The sequence below is a fragment of the Mastigoproctus giganteus genome, chromosome 11, assembly GCF_048544385.1.
Source record: "Mastigoproctus giganteus isolate SK-2022 chromosome 11, ASM4854438v1, whole genome shotgun sequence".
In the NCBI taxonomy this organism is placed as follows: Eukaryota; Metazoa; Arthropoda; class Arachnida; order Uropygi; family Thelyphonidae; genus Mastigoproctus; species Mastigoproctus giganteus.
The window spans coordinates 59013135-59036143 of NC_143585.1; the positions used below are offsets into that span (position 1 = coordinate 59013135).

At 36.6% G+C, this 23009-nt stretch overlaps 1 protein-coding gene across 2 annotated transcripts in view; it reads left to right on the forward strand.

The window, feature by feature from the left end:
* Positions 1–22567, forward strand: part of LOC150078032 (putative phosphorylase b kinase regulatory subunit alpha) — a 608767-nt gene extending 586200 nt beyond the window's left edge. Inside the window, exons 31-32 of one of the 2 annotated variants that reach the window (XM_090384728.1) lie at positions 12529–12732; positions 21955–22567. In XM_090384728.1, the coding sequence (XP_090240854.1) occupies positions 12529–12732; positions 21955–22161 (411 nt within the window). In that variant the 3' untranslated portion in view covers positions 22162–22567. The remainder of the gene's footprint in view (positions 1–12528; positions 12733–21954) is intronic. The other variant, XM_090384727.1, reaches the window with a different exon arrangement.
* Positions 22568–23009: the final 442 nt, after the last annotated feature.

Here is a 23009-nt window from a genome sequence, read left to right on the forward strand (position 1 = left end):
AATTCTACAAATAGCAAAAGCAGATTCACTGCTGAAAAATTATGAAGAAAGAAAGTACAATAATGGATAACTTGCATACTTGTTGATGAGACATTTAGATTTTTTTTTATATTTAACTTTTACTTGTATATATGGGATTTTACCTTGGGTTTTTGTTCAAAATTTCCCACTGCCAAATGAGCACAGTGCACTTGGCAACCGAAATCTCTGCACTGACAGAGACTTCAAGCTCATTTATCAAATAACCACTAGATTTCTATTCATTATACCTGGTCAGAACCCGTAACCAGTCAGTATGTATAAAATAAATTAATACGAGGGGCATTTGAAGTTTGTGGCCCGAGTATGAAAGGACAGTGGTACAGAGTTAAAAATTTCTTTACTTAATGTATAACACTTTAAATAATAACCCACCAAGTTACGTGCAGTTTCAGTTATGTCTTTTTTTAATTGCATGTCCTGAGTCAACAAAGTTGGGTGACTGAAGAAAGATGGACAAAAAAGTCACCATGAAGTCATCCAGTATTTGGGAAAAACAGTCTAATACCAAAGGCAATTCATGAGGATATGGTTACAACTTTGGGGGAGGAAGCTCTTCCTATTCCATGGTCAATAAGCGAACAGCAGAATTTAAATGAGAAGGGGAGAGCCTGGAAAATCACTGATCTGGTGATGAGTGATTGACGAGTGACAGTTCAATACATTGCTAGCATTTTGGGTATATCGTCTGAATGTGTGTACCATATACTAAGAGAGATTCTCACCATTAAAATGATGTCAGCATGAAGGTCCCAAAATTATTCACAGCAGATCAAAAATACAAACAAGAGTTGTCAATTCAAGTAGCATTAGCATTAGTAGAGGCATTTTATGCAAGAAAGCAAGCTTATGCAGCATCAGCCAAAAAAAAAAAAAAGAAAAAAAAGAAACCACTTCCACTTCACCCCTCTGTTCGTTCAAAATACCTGTCCAGCTGAACCTTAAACTTATTAGGCTATCAACTTCCACGACAAGAGATGGAAGTCTGTTCCACCAACCAACCACCCGCTGGCTAAAGGCAAATTTCCGCACGTCTATCCTACATCTGTCTTTCCTCAATTTGAATTTATGCCCTCTCAGGTGATTATTCTGAGCGAGAGGAAGAATCCCATCAGCATTGAGCATGCTCAAACCATTCAAGGCTTTATACACCTCTATCAGATCACCTCGCTAGTGCCTAGTCTCCAAACACTGTATTTCGCAAAACTTAAGCCTTTCTTCATAAGAGCACCCCTTTGTTCCATTCACTAATCTTGTTGCCCTTCTCTGTACTCGTTCCAGCAGCTCTACATCCTTCTTGAAATGAGGCCTCCAGACCTGTATACAGTACTCTAGGTGTGGCCTGGCCGTTGCCTTATACAAGGGAATAATCACCTCCTTATCCCTGTTAGAAAAATTCCTATATATCATTGACAATACACCATGAGCTACTCTTGCAGCCCGTCTGCACTGTTCAGAGAACTTCATATCTGCCTGCACAACCACCCCCAGGTCCCTTTCATTCTCTACCACTGTCAGTGTAGTACCACAGAGTTGATACGTTGCTCTGGGGTTGCTGTTTCCCATATGTAGTACTTTACATTTGTCAATGTTAAACTTCATTTGCCACCTCTCAGCCCATCTGCTTAACCTTTCCAGATCCTGTTGCAGTAGCATAGTGTCAGTAGTGCCCTTGACAACCCTGCCTACCTTTGTATCATCTGCAAACTTTGACATTAAGTTTGATATACCATCATCAATATCATTTTTGAATACAGAAAACAATAATGGACCCAACACTGAGCCCTGAGGGACTCCACTAATAACATTAGTCCACGACGAGCAGTGTCCATTGATTACCACTCTCTGTCTTTTCCCCCTCAGCCACCCCTTTATCCACAGCAGCAATTTGCCTCCAATGTCACACTGCTCCAATTTGTGCAGCAGTCTTCCATGTGCAACAGTGTCAAAAGCCTTTCTAAGATCCAAGTATATAATATCAAAGTTATTCCCTGCATCCAGTTCCTTTGTGACTGCATCATAGTATCCAATAAAATTGGTCAGGCAAGACTTCCCCCTAACAAAACCATGCTGTGTCCGAGCTATAACAGAAGTCTTGTCTAAATGATCCTGCAGTGCTTCTTTAATGTGATCTGCAGTGATCTTGCACTGCTTCTCATTCCAATAGAAGCAGTGCAAGAATCTCTTTCACCTCTGCCAGTGGCTACTGTTAATCTATTCGTCTTGGTCTCCCCCCAAGCTAGCAGTTTTCCGACCCACCTAACACTGCCTCGATAGCATTAGCAAATATTCTTGCACCCTTTCTATTTAAGTGTATCCCATCCCTGTAGAAGCAATCTCTCCTGTTAACAAGTACAGTCCAGGCTGAAAAAAATTCTACCCCTTGAGCCTTGCACAATCTTTCCAGGGCCGAATTGATCGACAAGGCTCTCATCATATACTCCCTCCTATCGTGTCTGGGCAGAATTGCAGACACTTTCAAATTCAACCCTATTTCACGGCTTTTTTTCAACAGTGACCTGTACTTGTTAAGCAATTCTGCCGGTCTCCTACTCTTGATATCATTAGTGCCAACGTGTACAACTATATCACCTTTTGTGCCCTTAAAAGATGATATCTAAGATGATATCAAATCATATTTGAGCAGATACATCAAATTTCCTTGCAAGGCTTATGACTGTGATTTGTACAGAGTGAACAGCTGTTTTTCCTTGGCTGAAGTGACAACAGAATCATCTGGTTTGGACAGAGGTGGGAGCAGAGATGGGCAAAAGTTGCAGCCAATAGCTTTGGCAAGAGACCAGAATGCTCGGCTACCATTAGGGCAAGAAGCAAGTTTTCTACTCTTAGCCTGTTCAAACTCTAGTTTGGACTGATTAATAACTGCTTTACAATTGTTGTGCACTTTGGTGTAGGCAGAAAATGAAACTGAGGAATTGGAAACAAGCCAATTACAATATGCAACATTCTTCTCTTGAACAGCCTTAGCACATTTGTTGGAAAACCAAGTTTAGATAAAGGACGAGATTTTAAAGTGGAGTGTGGAATAAAGGATTCCATTCATACAAGAATAATTTCACTGACACGATGCTGAGCAAATGTTGACCTCAGAAGTTTTGAAACAGTAGTCCGACCAAGAAAAGAAGAAAATAAATCTCGCAGGTCATCCCATTTTGCATTCTTGTAATGCCAAAGAATACGATGTTGGGAATAGCCATGATATAAAGTCTCCATTGGAGAAGAGACAATCACCAAGTTGTGATCTGAGGTACCTAAAGGACCACTCACTTCAACCGTGTACTTAGAAGGGTTGTTTGTGAGAAAAAGATCAAGCCTGTTGGCTGTATGGTTAGGATTGTCTGCTATTTTTGTAGGTAAATGAACAATCTGTGCAAGGTTATTAGTAATTGCAAAAGCCTCAGCATCTCGACCAGCTGGGTCAGTGTGACTAGAAAACGGAAGCCAGCTGGAGTTGTGAACATTAAAATCACCAAGGAAAATTACCTCACAATTAGGAAAGTTGTACTGGAGAAAATCAAGTTGCAAAGAGAGGAAGTCAAAGAGCTCCAAGTGATTAGTGGATTTGGGAGAATGGTAGAGACAACAGATGAATTTGACCGAATTATGTAGAGAGATTTTAAGCCAGAGAAGATCAAAAAGAGGAGATTCCAAATTATCAAGTCTCTGACAGGGAATATCAGAATGGACGTATGCACAATTACCACCTTTGAGGCGAAAAGAATCATATAACAAAAAATTTGGGCAACTGAGATGAGCAGTAGTTGAATCAACCAATAACTGAGATTCTGTCAGAAAAAGTACATCGGGTTTCCAGACTGCAAATGGAAATAGACATCGTTGAGATTAGAATTGAGACCACATCATATATTTGCGAAATGAACTAGGAAGCGTTTGGAAGGTGTAGATCTTTTCACAGATAAGCTTACTTTATTATTTTACAATTCATGGTGTATTCAGTAGTAATAAATAGTAGGGGGGGACATACTTTTTTTTTTTTTTTTTTTTTTTTTGTGTGTATAGGTAGGGTGGCTCCTAGAACGTCCGTTCAAATCCACCTCGTTTCTTTGTACGTTGAACAGACTCTGCAAAACAGGCCAGCGTGTAGTAGTGCAATGTTCGTGTAGTTTAATGCATGTTATGTTGTTGTGTTATGCTGACCTCTTAGCTACCGAGAAGCAGCTATCACCAGGAAGGCTGCTTCTAGATACTCGTCCACACCACGGGAAGGTGGGCCAGTTCCAGTAGATGGGACGCATAAGGTCTCAGGTTATGAGACAACAAAAAAAAAAAAAAAAAAAAAAAAAACCCTCTGGGGGCCCAATCCAGAGCTTAAAAAAAAAAAAAAAAAAAAAAAAAATAATAATAATAATAAATAACACACGTGTATATATATATATATATATATAAAATAATAATAAAAAATAAATAAATAAAATAAAAAAAAAATAATAATAAATAATAATAAAAAAAAAAATAAAAAATAAATAAAAAAAAAAAAATAAATAAATAAATAAATAAATTAAAAAAATAATAAAAAAAAAATAATAATAAATAAATAAAATCCTCCTCATCATCACCAATAGTCTCTTGGGCATTCTGGACCCACTTCAATATTCTTTTCAACACACTATTCTGGTTCAACTGTTTAACAGGCGTTTCCTCAGTTCAAAGGCTCCCTTTGCAAAATCCTGGAATAATTGAAATGCACTCCTATTAGATACAAGCACCTCTTCCCGACCTAACTCATTTTCAGCAATGATTTCCCTGATTATTTCCCTGACATTATCGTAAATTGTACACACATATAATATATGGTGCCAACTTTCACTCTCACCACAAAAACAGAGATCTGTATCCGAAAGACCCAACTGAAATAATTTCGCTTTCATCGAGCCGTGACCTGTTAGTAAAAATGATGTTTGTAAACTTGGCGTAAACCAACTTCGAACTGTTCTGTCACTTAAAAAGGTAACATCCGGAATAAATTTCTTTGTCACTCGACCAGTAGATACAGTGTCCCATCTTGTTTGCCACAAGTTAACAATCTCATTTAAACATCTTCTCTTCTCCCTCTTAATATCAGAATTTATGTCAACTTCTATGCCAACAAGTCTAGTAGATATTTTCTTCTTAATGCCATAGCACAGCCCTCGATAAGCCACGAACAAATCCAAAGGGACTGCCCCAGCCATCACTTGAAGTGCAGTCGTAGCTACAGTTCTACATACCCTTAATATACTGAGAAGCATCGTTCTTTGTAGTGAGTTTAATTTAGCCTGAAATCTAACAAGAGCCACTCTGTGAGACCAAACTCCCGCTGCATATGTAACCATAGGCAGAAACACCACCTTATAATATAAAAATAAAGTTTTATTGGACACACCCCAATCTCCTCTTGATACTCTTATAATATAGCCGGCAAATTTCCTAATCTTGCTATGTAGATGTGTTATATGCGCATAATAAGACAACTTGTGATCAATAATGAGCCCCAAGTATTTAGTTTCAGAAACCATAGTCAACTGTCTCCCATTTAATTTTATTTGCGGCGGTCGTCCCAAATCAAGTTTGGTTTTAAAAAGCATCATTTTGGTCTTTTGGGGGCTAATGGTAAGCTTAAATCCTTGTGCCCAGGTATTAATATCATTTATTACACGGTTTGCATTTTGCTCCAAATCGTGTCGTGATCGACCTGCCACAATTAATGTGACATCATCAGCAAAAGCTATCACGTGACAATTTACTTGTGGTCGAACCAGCCAGTTCTGTAACACTAAATTCCAAATAGAAGGACCTAATACAGAGCCCTGAGGGCAACCTCGCGTGATTTGTCTTTGAAGGAGAAAATGTTTAGACCTTACAGTCACATATCTCTCAGAAAAATAACTCCTGAACAGACTGTATAACTGCTTAGAACACTCAGCACGACACAGTTGAGAAAGAGCTGCCTCCCACCATACTGAGTCAAACGCACCTTCAAAATCTATATATATAGCGAGTTCATATTTTGAATCAGAGTTTGAAATGTATGTATGAAAGTCCAGAAGAGCATCCTCGCACGATTTCCCCGGTGTAAAACCATACTGATTAGGTGTAATCATGTCATGGCGTTCTAACAATTCTTGTAAACGTATTGCCATTAACCTCTCTAACACTTTCCCCAGATTAGCCAACAAAGCAATTGGACGGTACGACTTAGGCTCAATTAAAGGTTTCCCAGGCTTCCTAATTAGCCTCAATAAAGCAATCTTCCATTTCAATGGAAACAGTCCTTCCTCTAGGCACTTATTATATAACAAAAGTAACATGTTAGGTATTAACTTAAAAAACCTCACTATAAATGCGTTCTCAATCAAATCTATTCCTGGACATTTTGCAAAATTAAGTTTCTTTAACACCCCTGCTAGTTCATCTATTGTAAACGCCATGGTATTGCCTCTAGCTACATAAAATTGATTTTTTCTCCGCAGTTCGAATTGGCACTGTGAGTCTAAGATGGGATCGTCAACCGGGAACAGCCTGGTTAATATTGCATCTACTGAATCCTCCCAGCCAATAGTCTCAGTAGAATCCTCTTGAATTGTATTAAATACCTCCAAACTTCTCAGTTTATCTCTTGACAACTTATATAGCAAACCCCAGGGATCGTTTCTCCCCGATTGTTTTACAAACAATTGCCAGGTTTCTCTCTTCCGAGTTGCCATGGTTCTCTTGTAATTATTTTTAAGAGATACATAATTGTCATGCAATCTAACTACCTCAGAATGACCCCAATTCCGATGTCGCTGGTACTGTCTCCTAGCTCGATATACAGCCCGTCGTAAGACAGTCAGTTCGTTTGTCCACCATGGGCAGGATTTTAGTTTAATAACCTTCTTCCTACCTGACTTATATGCCGCTCTTACTATTGAATCCTCTATAGTATTAGCTAAATATATTGCAGATTCACGAACTATCTGTTGTTGTTTATCCGAGGAAAAGTCCCGAAGAATAGAAGCTTCATACATGGACCAATCAAATGATTTCAACGAAAACCGAACAATGTGTGGTATCCGATCTTGAGTACCAGTTAAATCCGGCACATTCTTCACATAAAACAATATGGCTCGATGATCACTTGATGTCCAATCAGGCATTACCTTCCAGTTACAAATACAATGTCTAATACCAGAAGTTGTTATAGTTAAATCAATATTAGATTCACCCATTGGTCCACAGAAAGTAGAGAGTTGATTTGACTTGTTCATTACAAATAAATTATGGCTCGATAAAAACTCTTCCAGCAATAAACCTCTCATGTCAGATGTTGCACTATACCACAATGGAGACTTTGCATTAGCGTCTGTCGAAATAATCACTTGTTTAGGTCTTAAAATGAGCAACACATACTCTAAATAATCCACGCAATTATTAAAGTCCATTGAAGGAGCACAATACAGAGATATAAAATAGAATTGAACATTTGCCGAGGCCACCATAACACATGTAGCGAACTGGTTACATAACCTATGAACAACCAACACGTCTAGATCTCTATTATTGACCACAATTCCAGTTTTAGGCTCTTCCTGCACCGGTTGTATTATTCGTGACGTTAAGGGATAACCAAATATTCTAGATGTTTGCTCACCTGGAACTCTAGCCCAATAAGGTTCCTGTATTGCCACCAAATCAATTTGAAAATCCTCACTAATCTTCCTAATCTCGTCCGCTACCAATCTCGATCGTTGTCCATTAATCTGCATTATTTTAATTCCTGTAGAATAAAAAACTTCAGTTAACTCAGGATCTTCTTCCAACCCCCTCTCTCTTCGTTCAAGGGGGGGACATACTGTATGAAATAATGAAATTTTTGGATATGGCATACAAATGGTAATAATATACACAGATTCTTGACATAACGTGGCCTCGACAATACACCGAGAGCGAAAGAGAAAACCAAGTTTTTTAGATGCAGAGGAAGCAATATTTGTAATGTGCTTGTGCCAAGAGAGATTAGAAGTCAGGGTAATCCCCAAGAGAGATACAGCAATACCTCGCTTAGCATGGCTTGAAACAGCACGGGTTTCACTATAACATGGTTTTCAATTAAGTTTAAGTCTGTGAAAAGGCCTTTGGTATCAGGTTCCATAATAGTCATAAAATTTATTGCTTTATGACTATAATGTTCCATCACCCCGAAAGCTCCTGTTTATTTATATTTTTGTATCTTAACTTATAATAAATTTATTAGTTTTCAGAGGAAGCAATAAACTTTATGACTAAATTTAAGTCGAAAATTTACACTAATAGCCTAGACACGTACTCTACATAATTATATGCCGCAGCCTAGGTACGCTTACATATATGCTGCAGTGCCAACTCTATTGTCTCACATGCACATGTGCCAATAGCTCTCCTCGGGCAGTCAGCAGCAGTGTGCAACAGTGTTCAGTGTTCCATCCTGATGAGACAGGGTGATAGCTTTTTAAACTTTATTTCGCAACTTATTTTTTACCCCTTTAAATATGAACCAATGAGTCAAAAAAGGAAAAGTAATTAAAGCGGTGGAGCTACTAAACGTAAATGGCTTACATTAGGAAAAAAACTTGATATTATCAAGTGCCATGAAGGTGGTGCATCATATGCTAAAATCGTGCAGGAAAATGGAATGAATGAAACATCAGTGTGAACGATTATTTAAAAGAAGGATCAGGTTAAAGAGCAAGGAAGGTCTACAACATCTTACATGATGAAAGTGATAACTAAGCAATGCATTTTGCTATTGATTAATATGGAACGTCTTTTATTAATATGGAGAGAAGATTGTAATAAAAAGAGAATTCCTTTGAGTCAAAACATCATTCAAGCGAAAGCCACGAGCCTTTATAACACACTTAAGGAAAAAGAAGAAAATTAAGAGGAGGAGGCTAAAGAAATGTTTACAACCAGTTGTGGTTGGTTTTTCCGATTTAAAAACTGCATTGGGCTTCACAATGTTCGTATCTCGGGTGAAAGTGCAAACAAAGTTGCTACTGCAAGATTTCCCAGTGAATCGAAAGACATCATTTAAGAAGGGGGCTACAAGAACGAAAAATTTTCAACGTCGATGAAACTGGACTGTTCTGAACAAATATGCCCTCACGAACTTTTTCAGCTGAAAATGAAAAGGCCCAACCTGGATATAAAGCATCAAAAGATCGTTTAACACTTTTATTGGGTGGAAACTCATCTGGAGATTTTATATTGAAGCCTCTACTCATGTTCAGAGCAGAAAACCCAACAGCTCTAAAGGGTTGTGTAAAAAGTGCATTGTCCATAATTTGGCAATCCAATAAGAAAGCATGGATTACAAGAGAATTGTTTACAGAAGGTTCACAAATTATTTTTGTCCGACGGTTGAACGTTAGGATGGAGTTCAAAATTTTGATGCTTTTAGACAATGCACCAGGCCATCCACCTGAAATTTCTGATCTCAATGAAAATATAAAAATATGCTTTCTTCACCTAACACAATGTCTCTCTTACAATCAATGGATCAAGGTGTAATTGCCACATTCAAGGCATGTTATCTGCAGCTAACTTTTTCCCAAGCAATTGAAGCTTCAACAGGAGTGGGATCATGATCTTTACAAACATTTTCGAAAAATTATAACTATAACATCAGGCATGCAATTGAAAATATATCTGTATCTTGGCTAGAAATCACTACCAACAACATGCGTTCTGTTTGGCAGCATGTTTTGCCCCATTTGGCTGGTTTTCACTGGTTGTGAACCACAAGTTCAGACAATTGCCAAAGACATTGTGAAGATCAGAAAAGACTTGGGATTCAAAACTTTCGACACTGCCAGCGTGATGACTGCATTGACTCACATGCATATGACTTAGATGGTGAAACTCTCACTGAAATTGATGAGCACACTGCATATGATAAAGAGGAAAACAAGTGGATAACACTGAAGTTGCAACAAAAGAACTTTCAGCAGAAGAATTGGAGTAAGTTTTGCGAGGGAGGGTTGACATGGCCTGTGAGGCAATTATGAATGGAAATCCGAATGTTGAACGTAGCATCAAGATATGGCAAATTTTACAAGATGGGATTCGATGCTACAAAGACTTGTATGCTGAGAAAAAGAAGAGACAACTTCACCAGACTTCATTATTGAAATACTCAAATAAACCATAAAGCTTTTTTCTCATCTCTCATTATGTTACCTTTTCATTAATAAAATTTTTCCAATATTTTTTATTTCAAATTCTTTTAATTGGTATCAAGCGCAAATTGTTTATAGATTTATTATAATTTGTGTAGCGACCGTTTCTCTGTTACACATTCAATTAAAACCCATTATAATTATACCTCAATCAGCATGGTTTCACATAACACAGAAAAGTTTTGGTACCAATTATCAGTGCTGTGCAGGGTTTTGCTGTATATCATTTTGCCTAGAAATCAGAGTTTCACCAAGGATAAGCATAGGAGCAATGAAACCTTTTTGCGAGATATAAGATAGGACTGAGTTTTAGAAGGATTGAAATCAACTAAGTTGTCTTTGCCCGACTGGACAATTACCTGGAGATCGGCATTTAAGGAATTGGTAGCGGATATTCGAGAATTTGAAGCTGATTGAGCAGGGCAAGGTTTTCAAAATGGAAAGTGGAATGCAATGTGCTATCATCGGCAAAACTATGGATAGGATTTTCAGTCAATGTAAGAAGGTCATTAATATACAAGAGGAAAAGAGTGGAGTAAAGAACTAAACCTTGGGAAATACCAGCATTAGTGGAGAAGTGAGAAGACAGCCATCTACCATCACCCTCCGTGATTGATCAGAGATAACCAATTACAAAGAACAGTTGGCAAACCATAAGATGGAAGCTTGTTTAAAAGATCCTTATGCCAAACACGATCGAAAGCCATTGAGATGTCAAGAGCAAATGCTTGTGTTTCACCGAACTTTTCCATTGAATTTGTCCATAAATTGGTAACATAGGCCAGAATATCACCTGTGGATCGACACTGATGGAATTCATACTGACGATCATTGGTCAGACGGAAGGTTTCTAGATAGTTTAAGAGTTTACAGTTAAGTGATTTCTCCATTACTGTCCCATGGTGACTATCCCATGCTAAAAAGCAATGGGCAGGCCACATCTTGAATATTGTATACAGGTCTGTTGGCTTTATTTTAGCTGTGGAACGAATGCAGGGGAGGGCAATGATATTAATGAGATCTGATTGTGGAGACTAGGCACCTGCAGGTGATCAGATCACCTTGCAGGTGCCTAGTCTCATCTACAGCCCAGTCTTGAATCTAGGCATCTTGCAGGTGATTGATGTAATTGGATTGATTACAGGTAATCTGATTATGATGTTTAAGACTCTGAATGGATCAAGCAAGCTCAGTGCTGATAGGACATCTACAGCTCTCCCGTCTATAGCCTAGTCTTGAATCTAGGCATCTCATGTGTGAGTGATATGATCGATAATCTGATCGAGGTGTTTAAGGCCTTGAATGGATCTAGCAAGCTCAGTGCTGATGGGATTTTTTTTCACTTTCTCAAATTACACATGAGGGGGACATTAATTCAAACTGAGGAAGGATTTTTGCAATATAAGTGCGTGGAAGTTTTACTTCAACCAGTGGGTGGTTGATTGTTGAAACAAACTTTCATCTGTTGTTATGGAAGTGGATAGTTTGAAGAAATTCAGGTAAAAACAAGAAAAACTGCTGAAGAAGATGGACAGGTGATGTGGAAAGGTTTTTTTTTTTTTTTTGCTGATGCTATATAAGCTTGCTTTCTTTATCATTTGCCACTACTGGTACTAAATATAAACTATTTATAAAGATTCTATCTCTACCAATGAGAATTTATAAAGTGATCTATGCTAACAGAGGGGTTACACATTATGAATTAAAGAATTACACAGGTAACTAACATTTTGTCCTGGGTGCTTATTACATATATGTTTTTTTTTTTTTTTTAATTATTATTGTGTAACCACTATGAACCGTGACATGTTTTAACAGCCTCTGTAAAGAAACATGCTTCCAGTTTGGCAACAGTCTGCAATATAAAATTTACTGCATTTTTTTTAAGTAGAGACAAACAGGAAGCAACTCCATACATTTGGTGTCTGTTGAGAAGTTTATCAGTTTTTGTGGCCTTAGATGCCATGTACCATAAAACAACAAACAATCAATTCTTGTCAAGGTTGGGCACCTCCGTAGCCAGGTGGGCAGGAGCGGCAGTGCATAGCACACGCTTCTTGATTAGACCGGGATCTTGATTAGACCACCAAATATGGCGGATGCGGAAAGGTCAGGGAATGACCACCACATATTCTCGGAGCAATATGGCCTTAGTTGCTAATGCTCCTAAAAACCAAATAACAAACCCAACATTGTCAAGGTTGTGAAACTATTAAAACTTCCATGTAAAAATTGCTGAAGATTAATCTACTGCTCTGTTTACTCTTATTAGATGACCCCTGGAGAATTAAAATTCGCCCTTGAAGTGGAACATGTTTTAAATAGCATTCCTCAACCTGAATATCGCCAATTAATGGTAGAAGCACTAATGGTTCTTACACTTTTAATTGAGCATGATGCTGTACCATATCTTGGTGATATAATACAAGTAGGACATTTGGTACACAAAGCTAATCACATTTTTCTGGAGGACCAGGTAAATATACTGGCTTTATTATATATAATTAATTATTATAGCATGCAAAGCTTACTTTCTGGTTCCTATAGTTGTAAGTTTCTTGCTCAAGGCTAACTGCTAATTGTGGGTGATGACCATCTTAAGTTCCTGAAGAGGGGAAAAGAGTAGAAAAGTTTTATGGATTAATATTTATTTCTTTCACTGTTATTTACATCAATAAAATAAATGTGGGGATCAATTATCCCCAGCTTTATTAACCAGTTACCATTCAGTATTATTGAATTATCAGCTAGTTTAAATAAAATTTTATATGTGTTTGGATATTTTTTAATTTTGAGCTATTAGCTATTAGTGGCAGCAGTTGTAAATTTTTAATATCTATATTATAAATTTATTTGTGTTAATTATGCTTAGGTCATTTCATCAGACATTCTTTGTAATCATACTTTCAATTCCAGGGGCTCACGTCTGGTGAGTATGGGCTTGGCACACCCAGGGTCCTGAGCTGGATATTATCATTCTTCTCTTTCTTGGTGGTGATTCCCTTTTACTTCTGATACTCTCTCTCTCTCTCTTGCCTGGTACAGCATAAGCCTCAGGCTTCCTTGTACTATATGTCAAATAATAATAATAATTGTCAGCTAAATTTGTGAAAAGTAATATAATATAAAATGTTGAAAGATATAGTATTATTTGTCAATCAACTCAAACTAGCAATACAGCTCTTAGGTAAGTTAACTTTGAAGTTATTTTTACCTAATACATTAAATCTAAACAGATCAACATTTACCAAATGACATTAAAGACTAAAACAGACAACTGACAAAAGTGAATAAAACTAGCACTTAAAATGTGAATCTTATTAAATTGATTTATCCAAAATAACATGATTCTGAACTTTTGTTGTGCATAATATGTAACATTATCAGGCACTCTTTTACTCACGCACCTTTCGAAAATATGGAGTGCGCTTGCCATTTGAGTTGTCTGGCAAATGCATTCAAAATGGAAAACAAGATGCAGGGGATTTCAGAGACTACTGGTAGTCATTGCGGTACAAGTAAACACATGGGCTGTGTTAGGATAGCTAAGAATAGGAACAGGTGCATATACATTTGCATGTACGGCAATGCTATGAGTTTAGTAAATAAATTTGATGAATTTGAGGTGTTGGTCAAAACATCAAAGGCAGATATTGTTGGGATATCAGAGACATAGTGTCACGCAGATATATGAGGAATGCAGAAATGGAATTTGGGGAGTACACAGGATAGGAAGGGAGTAGGGGTTATGTGATTAGTTAAGAAACATATAAAATCCAAGGATGTACATCCAGCCGACATGGCTGGACAGTGCAGTGTCGATTCAGTTTGGTGTGACATAAGCACTGGGAAAGCAAAATTGAGAGTAGGAGTGTGTTATAGGCCTAATGACTCTGATGAGTATAATAAACAACTGTACAAAGAAATAGTGGGCCAGTAAATCAGAGTGTCTTATAAATTGGGGATTTTAATTTCCCAGATATTAGCATTAGCAAAGGCACATGATGCAAGAAAGCAAGCTTATATAGCACCAGCCAAAAAAAAACCCTTATTTCACCCATCCACTCGCTCCAAATGTTTGTCAAGTTCTGCTTTGAATCTATTTAAGCTATCAACTTCTATAATGACAGATGGAAGTTTGTTCCATCAATCAACCACCCGCTGGCTAAAGGCAAACTTCCGCACATCTATCCTACAACCGTCCTTCCTCAATTTGAATTTATGCCCTTTCAGGCAATATTCTGAGCAAGAGGAAGAATCCCGTCAGCATTGAGCTTGCTCAAACCATTCAAGGCTTTATACACCTCAATCAGATCACCTCCCAGGTGCCTATTCTCTAGACACTGTAATTTGCAAAACTTAAGCCTTTCTTTGTAAGACATTGACTGGAATTTGTGGGTTGGTCACTCACACACTAGCAAGGCTTTTATGGATTTATTGGATGATTGTTTTCTATAGCATCATGTTCAGGAGGCAACTAGAGGGAGTAATACTCGTGATCTGATTATCAGTAGTGATTCTTCATGCATTAAGAATCTGCAGATAAAGGAACCACTAGGTGGCAGTGATCACAGTGTGCTGAAGTGGGATTTACTCAGAGGTAACTACCATCAGGAGTAAAAGGAACGATTTTTGCTTTCATAAAGGCGACTATGGAGGTCTGAGACAGTATTTAAATTCTATACAGTATTTAAATTCTATATATTTAAATTCTATTCTAAAGCCAACTAATGATATATTACTAACAGCAAATTCAAAATGGAAAGCATTTAAAGAATTAATGTTGGAAGCTACTAGGCTTTTCACACCAACTAAGAAATATTGTTCAAGATTTAGGCCTAAATGGATGTCAGATGAACTAATGAGACCTGTGGCAGAGAAGAAAAATACATGGGATACATATAAATTAATGGGTGACATGAAAGCTTATGATAGGTATAAGATGGTCTGTAACAAAGTCACAAAGGAGGTTAGGTAGGCAAAAGCAGATTACGAGAAACCTTTGGCAAAGAATGCAAAGAAAACAGCAAAGAGTTCTTTACTTATGTAAACTCTAGAAGAAAGGGGATGAATCATATTGGTCCACAGGATATTGATGGTTCAGCTGTTGATGATCCTGCTCAGGTAGCTAACAAACTAAATGAGTATTTTTCATCTACATTAACACATGAGGAGTTATTCAGGGAGGGGGGAATGCCAGAGGTGAATTAAACTTTGACAGTGAGCTAGATCAGTGGTCTCATTCAAATTGCATGCAGGCGGAATGCACAATCTGAAAGCAGCTGACAGGCTGGAATTTTTTTTTAACAAAATGAGAGTGAATATATATATATATTGCACCGTACTTACCCCTAATGTATGGATACCATCCCTTTATAACCTGGTGTGACGCGTGTGTGTGGTGTGTTGCGTGTAAGTTTATAATAAGTTTGGAAATTTTACTTTTAAAATTTAATTTGCCTCGAACATGGTTTAATTGAAAATTTATTTCAATAATGTTCAGTTGTATTTTCTACAATGTTTTTCTCTATACTTACTTTTTATTTCTCAAACTTATATTTTTCTCCTTCTCTCCCTGGCTAAAATTATGAGACTCTTTCTTTCGGTTAAATTTTCTTTTCTATTTTCTTTAGATGCCCAATCACTTACTAAATATTTATAAAAACATACATAAACAATAATAATAATAACGAAAGTAAAAAATTCAAATTTATATTTATTTTCTATCTGAAATCTAAAGATTGGTACCTGCAAGAAATTTCCGTTGGTTACACTTTGTAATTCAAACGTATCCACAGCTAAATATTAAATTTTCAGGCTGACCTTTATTTCAAATAATTCTAATATGTTGAATTAACCACTAAATAACTTACTTTTAACAACTAAAAATAAACAAATTATGAAAACTTTCCAAGTGGGACAAAACTTGAGAATAAATAATGACAACCTATTCTCTTTCTTTTATTTATTGCCGACCGGGCTAGCCGGGTGGGTAAAGCGCCTGCCTAGCAACCCAAAGGTTGCTGGTTCGAATCCTGCCTCGGGCTTGGATCAAAGTACTGCAAAAAACCTTGGGAGGTGCACTATGGCCACAGAAGCCGATGCGCCAATAACTACCACAAAAAAAAAAAAAACATTCTTTTATTTATTAAATTTTTCTTCGACACATACAGAAAAAATACATATGTTTGTATGTAAATAATTATAAACTTCTTTATTTCTTACTACAAATTGACACGTGATGGCATTTCGATTCTGATAAAGTTTGTAGCCTTGGGGAAAAATTACTAGAAACTATCTTCATCACGGATTGTAGATGCTCATTGGTCAATAGGGTTCTTTTCTTAGACTTATTAATTTTCAACTGCGAAAAAACTGTTCACAAGCATACAGTGACAAAGACAAAGCCCCAACCTATTCATTCTATCTCTTTTTCCTTCAATAGCAGTCGCACACATAAGTTCAGTCCATATCTCTATGTCTCTAAAACTGTAAGCACCGTATTTACAACAAATACATAATTGAAATGTATTTGCAGGCAGTGTAAAATTGCTTCGGGGGCCGGATACGACCCGCGGGCCGCCAGTTTGAGACCACTGGGCTAGATGATTTTGTAATAACTGAGAGCAAAGTGGGAGAGAAATTGTTAAAGATAAACATAAGAAATGCACCTGGGGGTGGATGAGATCTATCCAGTTATATTAAAGGAGGCAGAAAAGGAAGTAAGCAAACCCTTAGCCATAATTATGAGAGCTTCCTTGGACTCAGGCACTGGAGACCCATGGACTGGAGATGTACAAATGTGACCCCCAATTCACAAAGGATCAAAGGATGACACAAGTAATTACAGACCTGTTAGTTTAACTTCTGTTCTGGGGAAAATAATGAAGAAACTGGTTAAAGAACCACTGCAGGATCATCTAGACAAGACTTCAGTTATAGCATGGTTTTGTTAAGGGAAAGTCTTGTCTGACCAGTTTGATTGGATATTGATGTAGTCACAAAAGAATTGGATGCAGTGAATAACTTTGATATCATATATTTGGATATATGATATCAAAGTTAGAAAGGCTTTTGATACTGTTGCACATGGAAGACTGCTGCACAAATTGGAGCAGTGTGGCACTGGAGGCAAATTGCTGCTATTGATAAAGGGATGGTTGAGTGGAAGAAGACAGAGAGTGGTAATCAATGGATACTACTCTTTGTGGACTAATGTTATTAATGGAGTCCCTCAGGGTTCAGTGTTGGGTCCATTGTTGTTTTCTGTATTTATAAATTATATTGATGATGGTATATCAGGCTTAATGTCCAAGTTTGCAGATGATACGAAGGTTGATAGGGTTGTTAATGACACTAATGACAATACGCTGCTGCAACAGGATCTAGAAAAGTTGAGCAGATGGGCCGAAAGGTGGCAGCTGAGGTTTAACATTGAGTAGCTCATGGTGTCTTGTCAATGATATATACAGGAATTTTTTTAGCAGGGATAAGGAGGTGATTATCCTTATCCCTATTATGTCAGGCCACACCTTAAGTACTGTATACAGCTCTGGAAGCCTTATTTTAGGAAGGATGTAGAGCTGCTGGAGCGAGCGCAGAGAAGGGCACAAGATTAGTGAATGGAACAAAGGATTGCTCTTACGCGCCTCCGTAGGCAGGTGGGAAGGAGCACCAGTGCGTAGCACACGCTTCTTGATTAGACCGGGGTTCGAGCCCGTCACCACCAAATACGGAGTATGCGGAAAGGTCAGGGAACGACCACCGCACCGGAGCAATATGGCCTTAGTTGCTAATGCTCCTAAAAACCAAATAACATAACAACATAACAGATTGCTCTTACGAAGAAAGACTTAAGTTTTGCAAATTACAGTGTCTGGAGACTAGGCACCTGCGAGGTGATCTGAATGAGGTGTATAAAGCCTTGAATGGTTTGAGCATGCTCAGTGCTGATGGGATTCTTCCTCTTGCTCAGAATAATCGCCTGAGAAGGCATAAATTCAAATTGAGGAAAGGCAGTTGTAGGATAAATGTTTGGAAGTTTGTCTTTAGCCAACATCTGCTTGGTTGCCGGAACAAACTTCCATCTGTCTTAGAAGTTGATAGCTTAAATAGATTCAAGGCAGAAGTAGACAAGCGAGTGGATGGGTGAAATTAAAAGGTTTGTGGTTTTGTTTTGGTTTTTGTTTTTGGCTGATGCTAAAGCTTGATTTCTTGCATCGTGTGTGTGCCTTTACTAGTGCTAATGCTAAAAAAAAATTGCAAAGCCAATCCATATTTTATAAATGCAGATGCATTTAAATTTTCTAGTATAAACCACAGCTATGATGCTCAATACATTCTACGTTGCTTTCAATATTTGTAGAAGAAGAGAAATTTACCTCAATATGATACTTAGAATATTTCTGTATGATACTCTCAAGAAATTAAAACGAATATAACATTAACACAAAATTGATTAAAAAAATCAGTTGAACATATTTAAAAATTTTAAAAATGTATAATGTAAGTTTTGAAAAATTATTTTCCTTCCTTCTACAAATAGTGAAAGCAACACAGAATGTATTGAGTATCATAGCTCTGGTTTATACTATCAAATTCAGATTTTAAACTTGACTATTGTTGACTATTTCATTCACTTCCTTACGCTCCAGGCATAACCTATTGATACACACAATTATGAGGGATTTTTTAAACATTTTGGTGCAAAATTAAGATATCAAATTAACACTAAGATATCAGCCCAAATTTACCATATTTAAAGAAATATGGTAAATTTGGTATGGTAAAAGGGAATTGGGGTCAAGTGCTATATTGCCTTCAAAACAACATTGTTCCGAAGTTTGCCAGGGTCAATTTAAATCATAAAATTTCAGGCATAAATCAACTATCACTTGCCACATCGTGCGATATAGTCTTGGTATTCTAATAAAATATATTTGACGCTTTTTTACCCTGTATCGCATACTGTTGGAGGTATTTAGGTGGTGTTCTTGTTATTACTTGATAGTAGCACTGACGTGGAAGTGCTACTATCAGTATTTTATTATCAGGACATTTTACATTCATTTAATAATCATATTCATTTAATTAATATTCATCCTAGTCTCAATTTTATATTAGAAAGTGAAAATATGGACACTAAATCATTAAATTTTCTAAATTTACTCGGGACTCGAGTAAAATCCAATTTAACATCTGTCATAAACCAACAAACACCGGTATGTTTCTGCATTATAACAGCTATCACCCATTCACTTACAAACGGTCTATTGTCTTGAATCAGTTTCCCAATACCTATAAATATTCAATGATGGAATCTGCTTTAGACTCAGAAATACAGATATTATCCAGCAGATTGTTAAACTGGGGTTACCCCCTTGCTACAGCAAACTGAATTAAGGTACAAGCTAAGGATAGGATACAAAAAACTACACCAGCCAACAATAGTAACAGAAAATACTTTATTTTTGTCCCATACATTGAACAGTGACACAAACAGCTTAACATATTCTTTATAAAGATACCAAATTTAAGATTGTGACCTGAACAATTGCTCAGTCCTTTCCTCTTTTGCAGCACAAATAAATGACCTGGTATACAACATTTCTTGCTATGATTGTGACTCTTCTTACCAAAGATGCACTAAGGTTCTATTCATAGTGACTATGCACTAAATGAACTTTCACACTTAGATTGCAACTTAGTTTTTTGAAACGAACAAACAGTGAAAATTGTCATAGAAGACTGTGATAATCTTCTCATAATCCTCTGATATATAAATGCCAAAAAAGTGTTTTACAACACCTTTGAATGCCAAATTGCAAAATTATCAATTAGCAATGCTCCAATTTGTAGTTCAATCAGAGAGTTTAGAATCACTCTTATCTGAGGAAATTTTGAAACAATTTACTCTGCTCTTCATTCACTGCACTCATTATTTTCTGTGGAAAGTATTGAGTGACTATGCAGAAAATGAACCTTCACAATCATGTTGCACTTGGTTTTTTAGAAGCTAGCAAACATTGTTGACAGTCTTCTCATAGTCCTTTGATTTATAATTGCTTAAAAAAGTCACTTACAACACTGTTGAATGCTAACCAAGCCTCTACTGCTTTATGAGCTGTGGAAATTGTAAAATTATCATCTTTCATCAGGTCTCTGATTTGTGGTACAAGAAAAAACAACATCACTTATCTCAAGAAATTTTAAAACTAGATCAAGAACAGCCTCCTGTTTTGTCTGTGGCCTGAACAAACTGTTTCTTTAGTTCCAACATGGTAATTAGGTATGCCAGTTGTGCAAAAACAGTGATGACAGAAGCAATTTCCTTGGAGAGAAAGCAGCTCATACATGGCATTTTTTTTTTTCTTGCGGGTTGCAGTTAGTCCTTTTTTTTTTTGGCCATGTCTTTCTAATCCAGTGATCAGCTTTATCTGTACTGTTCCATTTGCCTAGAAGTGCAAGAAAATGTGTTGTAACCTGATTGTTATCTAAGAAGTCTTTTTCTGATTTTGGAAATTTCCAAAGGTATAGCAAGATTCAGGATTGCTGACAAATATGTTCTATTATTTGAAAAAAATATATTAGGTTAATAATAATAATAACATATTAATGACAAATTAACAATTAAAACACATACAACACGTCATTCATTATTAGGAAATATAATTTCTGTATCATTTGGATGCAATGCCATTTTTTGAAAATGGTGACAGTTTGAAAAATATTCCATTGGTTTTTGATAATCCCATCTATGCTCATAGTTTTCAATCAGAAAAAATCATATATACCAATGTAATGTGCATATTAAAAAAATATGTATAAGAGGAACTATAATAGCCTAAAAATAAAATAAAAATGATGTGTGGGGACATATTTTGCTATCAATTTGCTAGCCTACAGAAACAGCGAGTGTACTCAATACAGTAGTTATGCTGTGTTGGGTAACATCTTCCCTCCCTCCTAAAACCTTCACCCCAGTGGATCACAATCTGGTGAGTATGGACTTGGCATGCCCAGGGTCCTGAGCGCTGGATGTCATCATTCTACTCTTTCTTGGTGATTCCTTTCTACTTCTCTCTCTCTCTCTCTCTCTCTCTCTCTCTCTCTCTCTCTCTCTCTCTCTCTCTCTCTCTCTCTCTCTATCTCTCTCTCTCTCTCACACACAGGAATGAGTAACTCAGGAATTTTTTTTGGCCGGGGCAGCATAAGCCTCAGGCTTCCTTGCACCATATGGTTAATAATAATAACCTATGTTCATGTCTTCTTTCAAATTGTATGGCAAGTTCCTCCGCTGTCACCCTCCTGCTGACTTAAACATATGTTTTACTCTTCTCTTTTTTTCATTTAGTGATATGTTTTCTGCAATACCACTTATGAGCACTTCACACCATCCATTGAAGCTTGTTTTGCCTACTACTGAATACTGTATGCACTGCACACAAGTCTTTTGTATATCATGCACAGTGGATTATTCGCATTAACACGGGTGCTGATATTTTCAAAGAATATTTGTTCGATTTTCACTCATTAAGTTAGCAGTATAATATGCGTATTAAGAAAAAATAAGTATAAGAGGAACCATAATTTCAACTTAAATAACCAAAATTTTGAATATACTGAAAACAGCTTTTCTTTTTTATATATAATTTGAAGTAATTATAATTTCATATATTTTTACAATTTCATTTTACAGCAAAAAGTAAATGGAGATGCCACTCTTTGCTGCTTAGCTCCATTGTCAAGCAGACACTTTCCTTGTGGTGGTGCTGTGGGTATCTGTCAATATTTCTATGATAGTGCTCCTAGTGGCTGCTATGGTACCATGACTTACTTAATTCGAGCTGTTGCTTCAACTCTAGACTGTTTGCCGAAACATGAATTGGATTGTACTATAAGCTAAATCATATAAATTTATACCAAAATATATCAGAGTTTCTATCTCTAGTTGATTCTGGTGTGTTTGCTAAAGATAGATGCCAAAAATTAGAAGGCATGTTTTTTTTCATGCATTGATTTCTTTATGTAAATAATTGTTATGCATGTGTGTGTGTATATATAAATAAAATTAATTATGATTATGTAATTAAAATCTAAAATTGTTATTCATTTGACTGAATGCTTATGTAATAAATGTCATCTACTGATTGCTGCAGTTTCAGGTAAACATGTTTAGTTCCCCCGAAAGTGGGGAGGGTTACAGAAATACTTATTGTGTGTTTTACTTGTTATGGAACCTTATACATCTGTTTATAGTTAGCTGATCTTAGACACTAGATCTGCAACATCATTAAAATATCATAATTTATTATATTACGCACTCACCCCTATTGATTCTAGGGACATCCAATGAGTTTTGTAATTTTTTTGGACATGAAAACAAAAACTATCTTCAGTTATAATTTTATTTTTAAATATAAAATAATTTCATAATTCTTCTTCCCATGGAGGTTAGATTTAAGAATTCTGAACAGACAATAGTCGCTGGGGTGGATAATTTAAATGCTCATAATGATATTCTTTAATGCCTGCTGAAGTTACAACTGTTTGTGCATAGGCACATTTTCAAGTTTTGTGGGACCCACCTTGCAGCCATTTTAGACATGAAATGTTCATGAATGATTTTTTCTGTGCTACCAAATTAGCTGTCAATATATGCACCTGTCTAGCAATTGCTTAAACCATCATACTTCAACTATATGGTTAATTTTTCTACAACAACAACTGTTTCATTATTGACAGCATCAGATG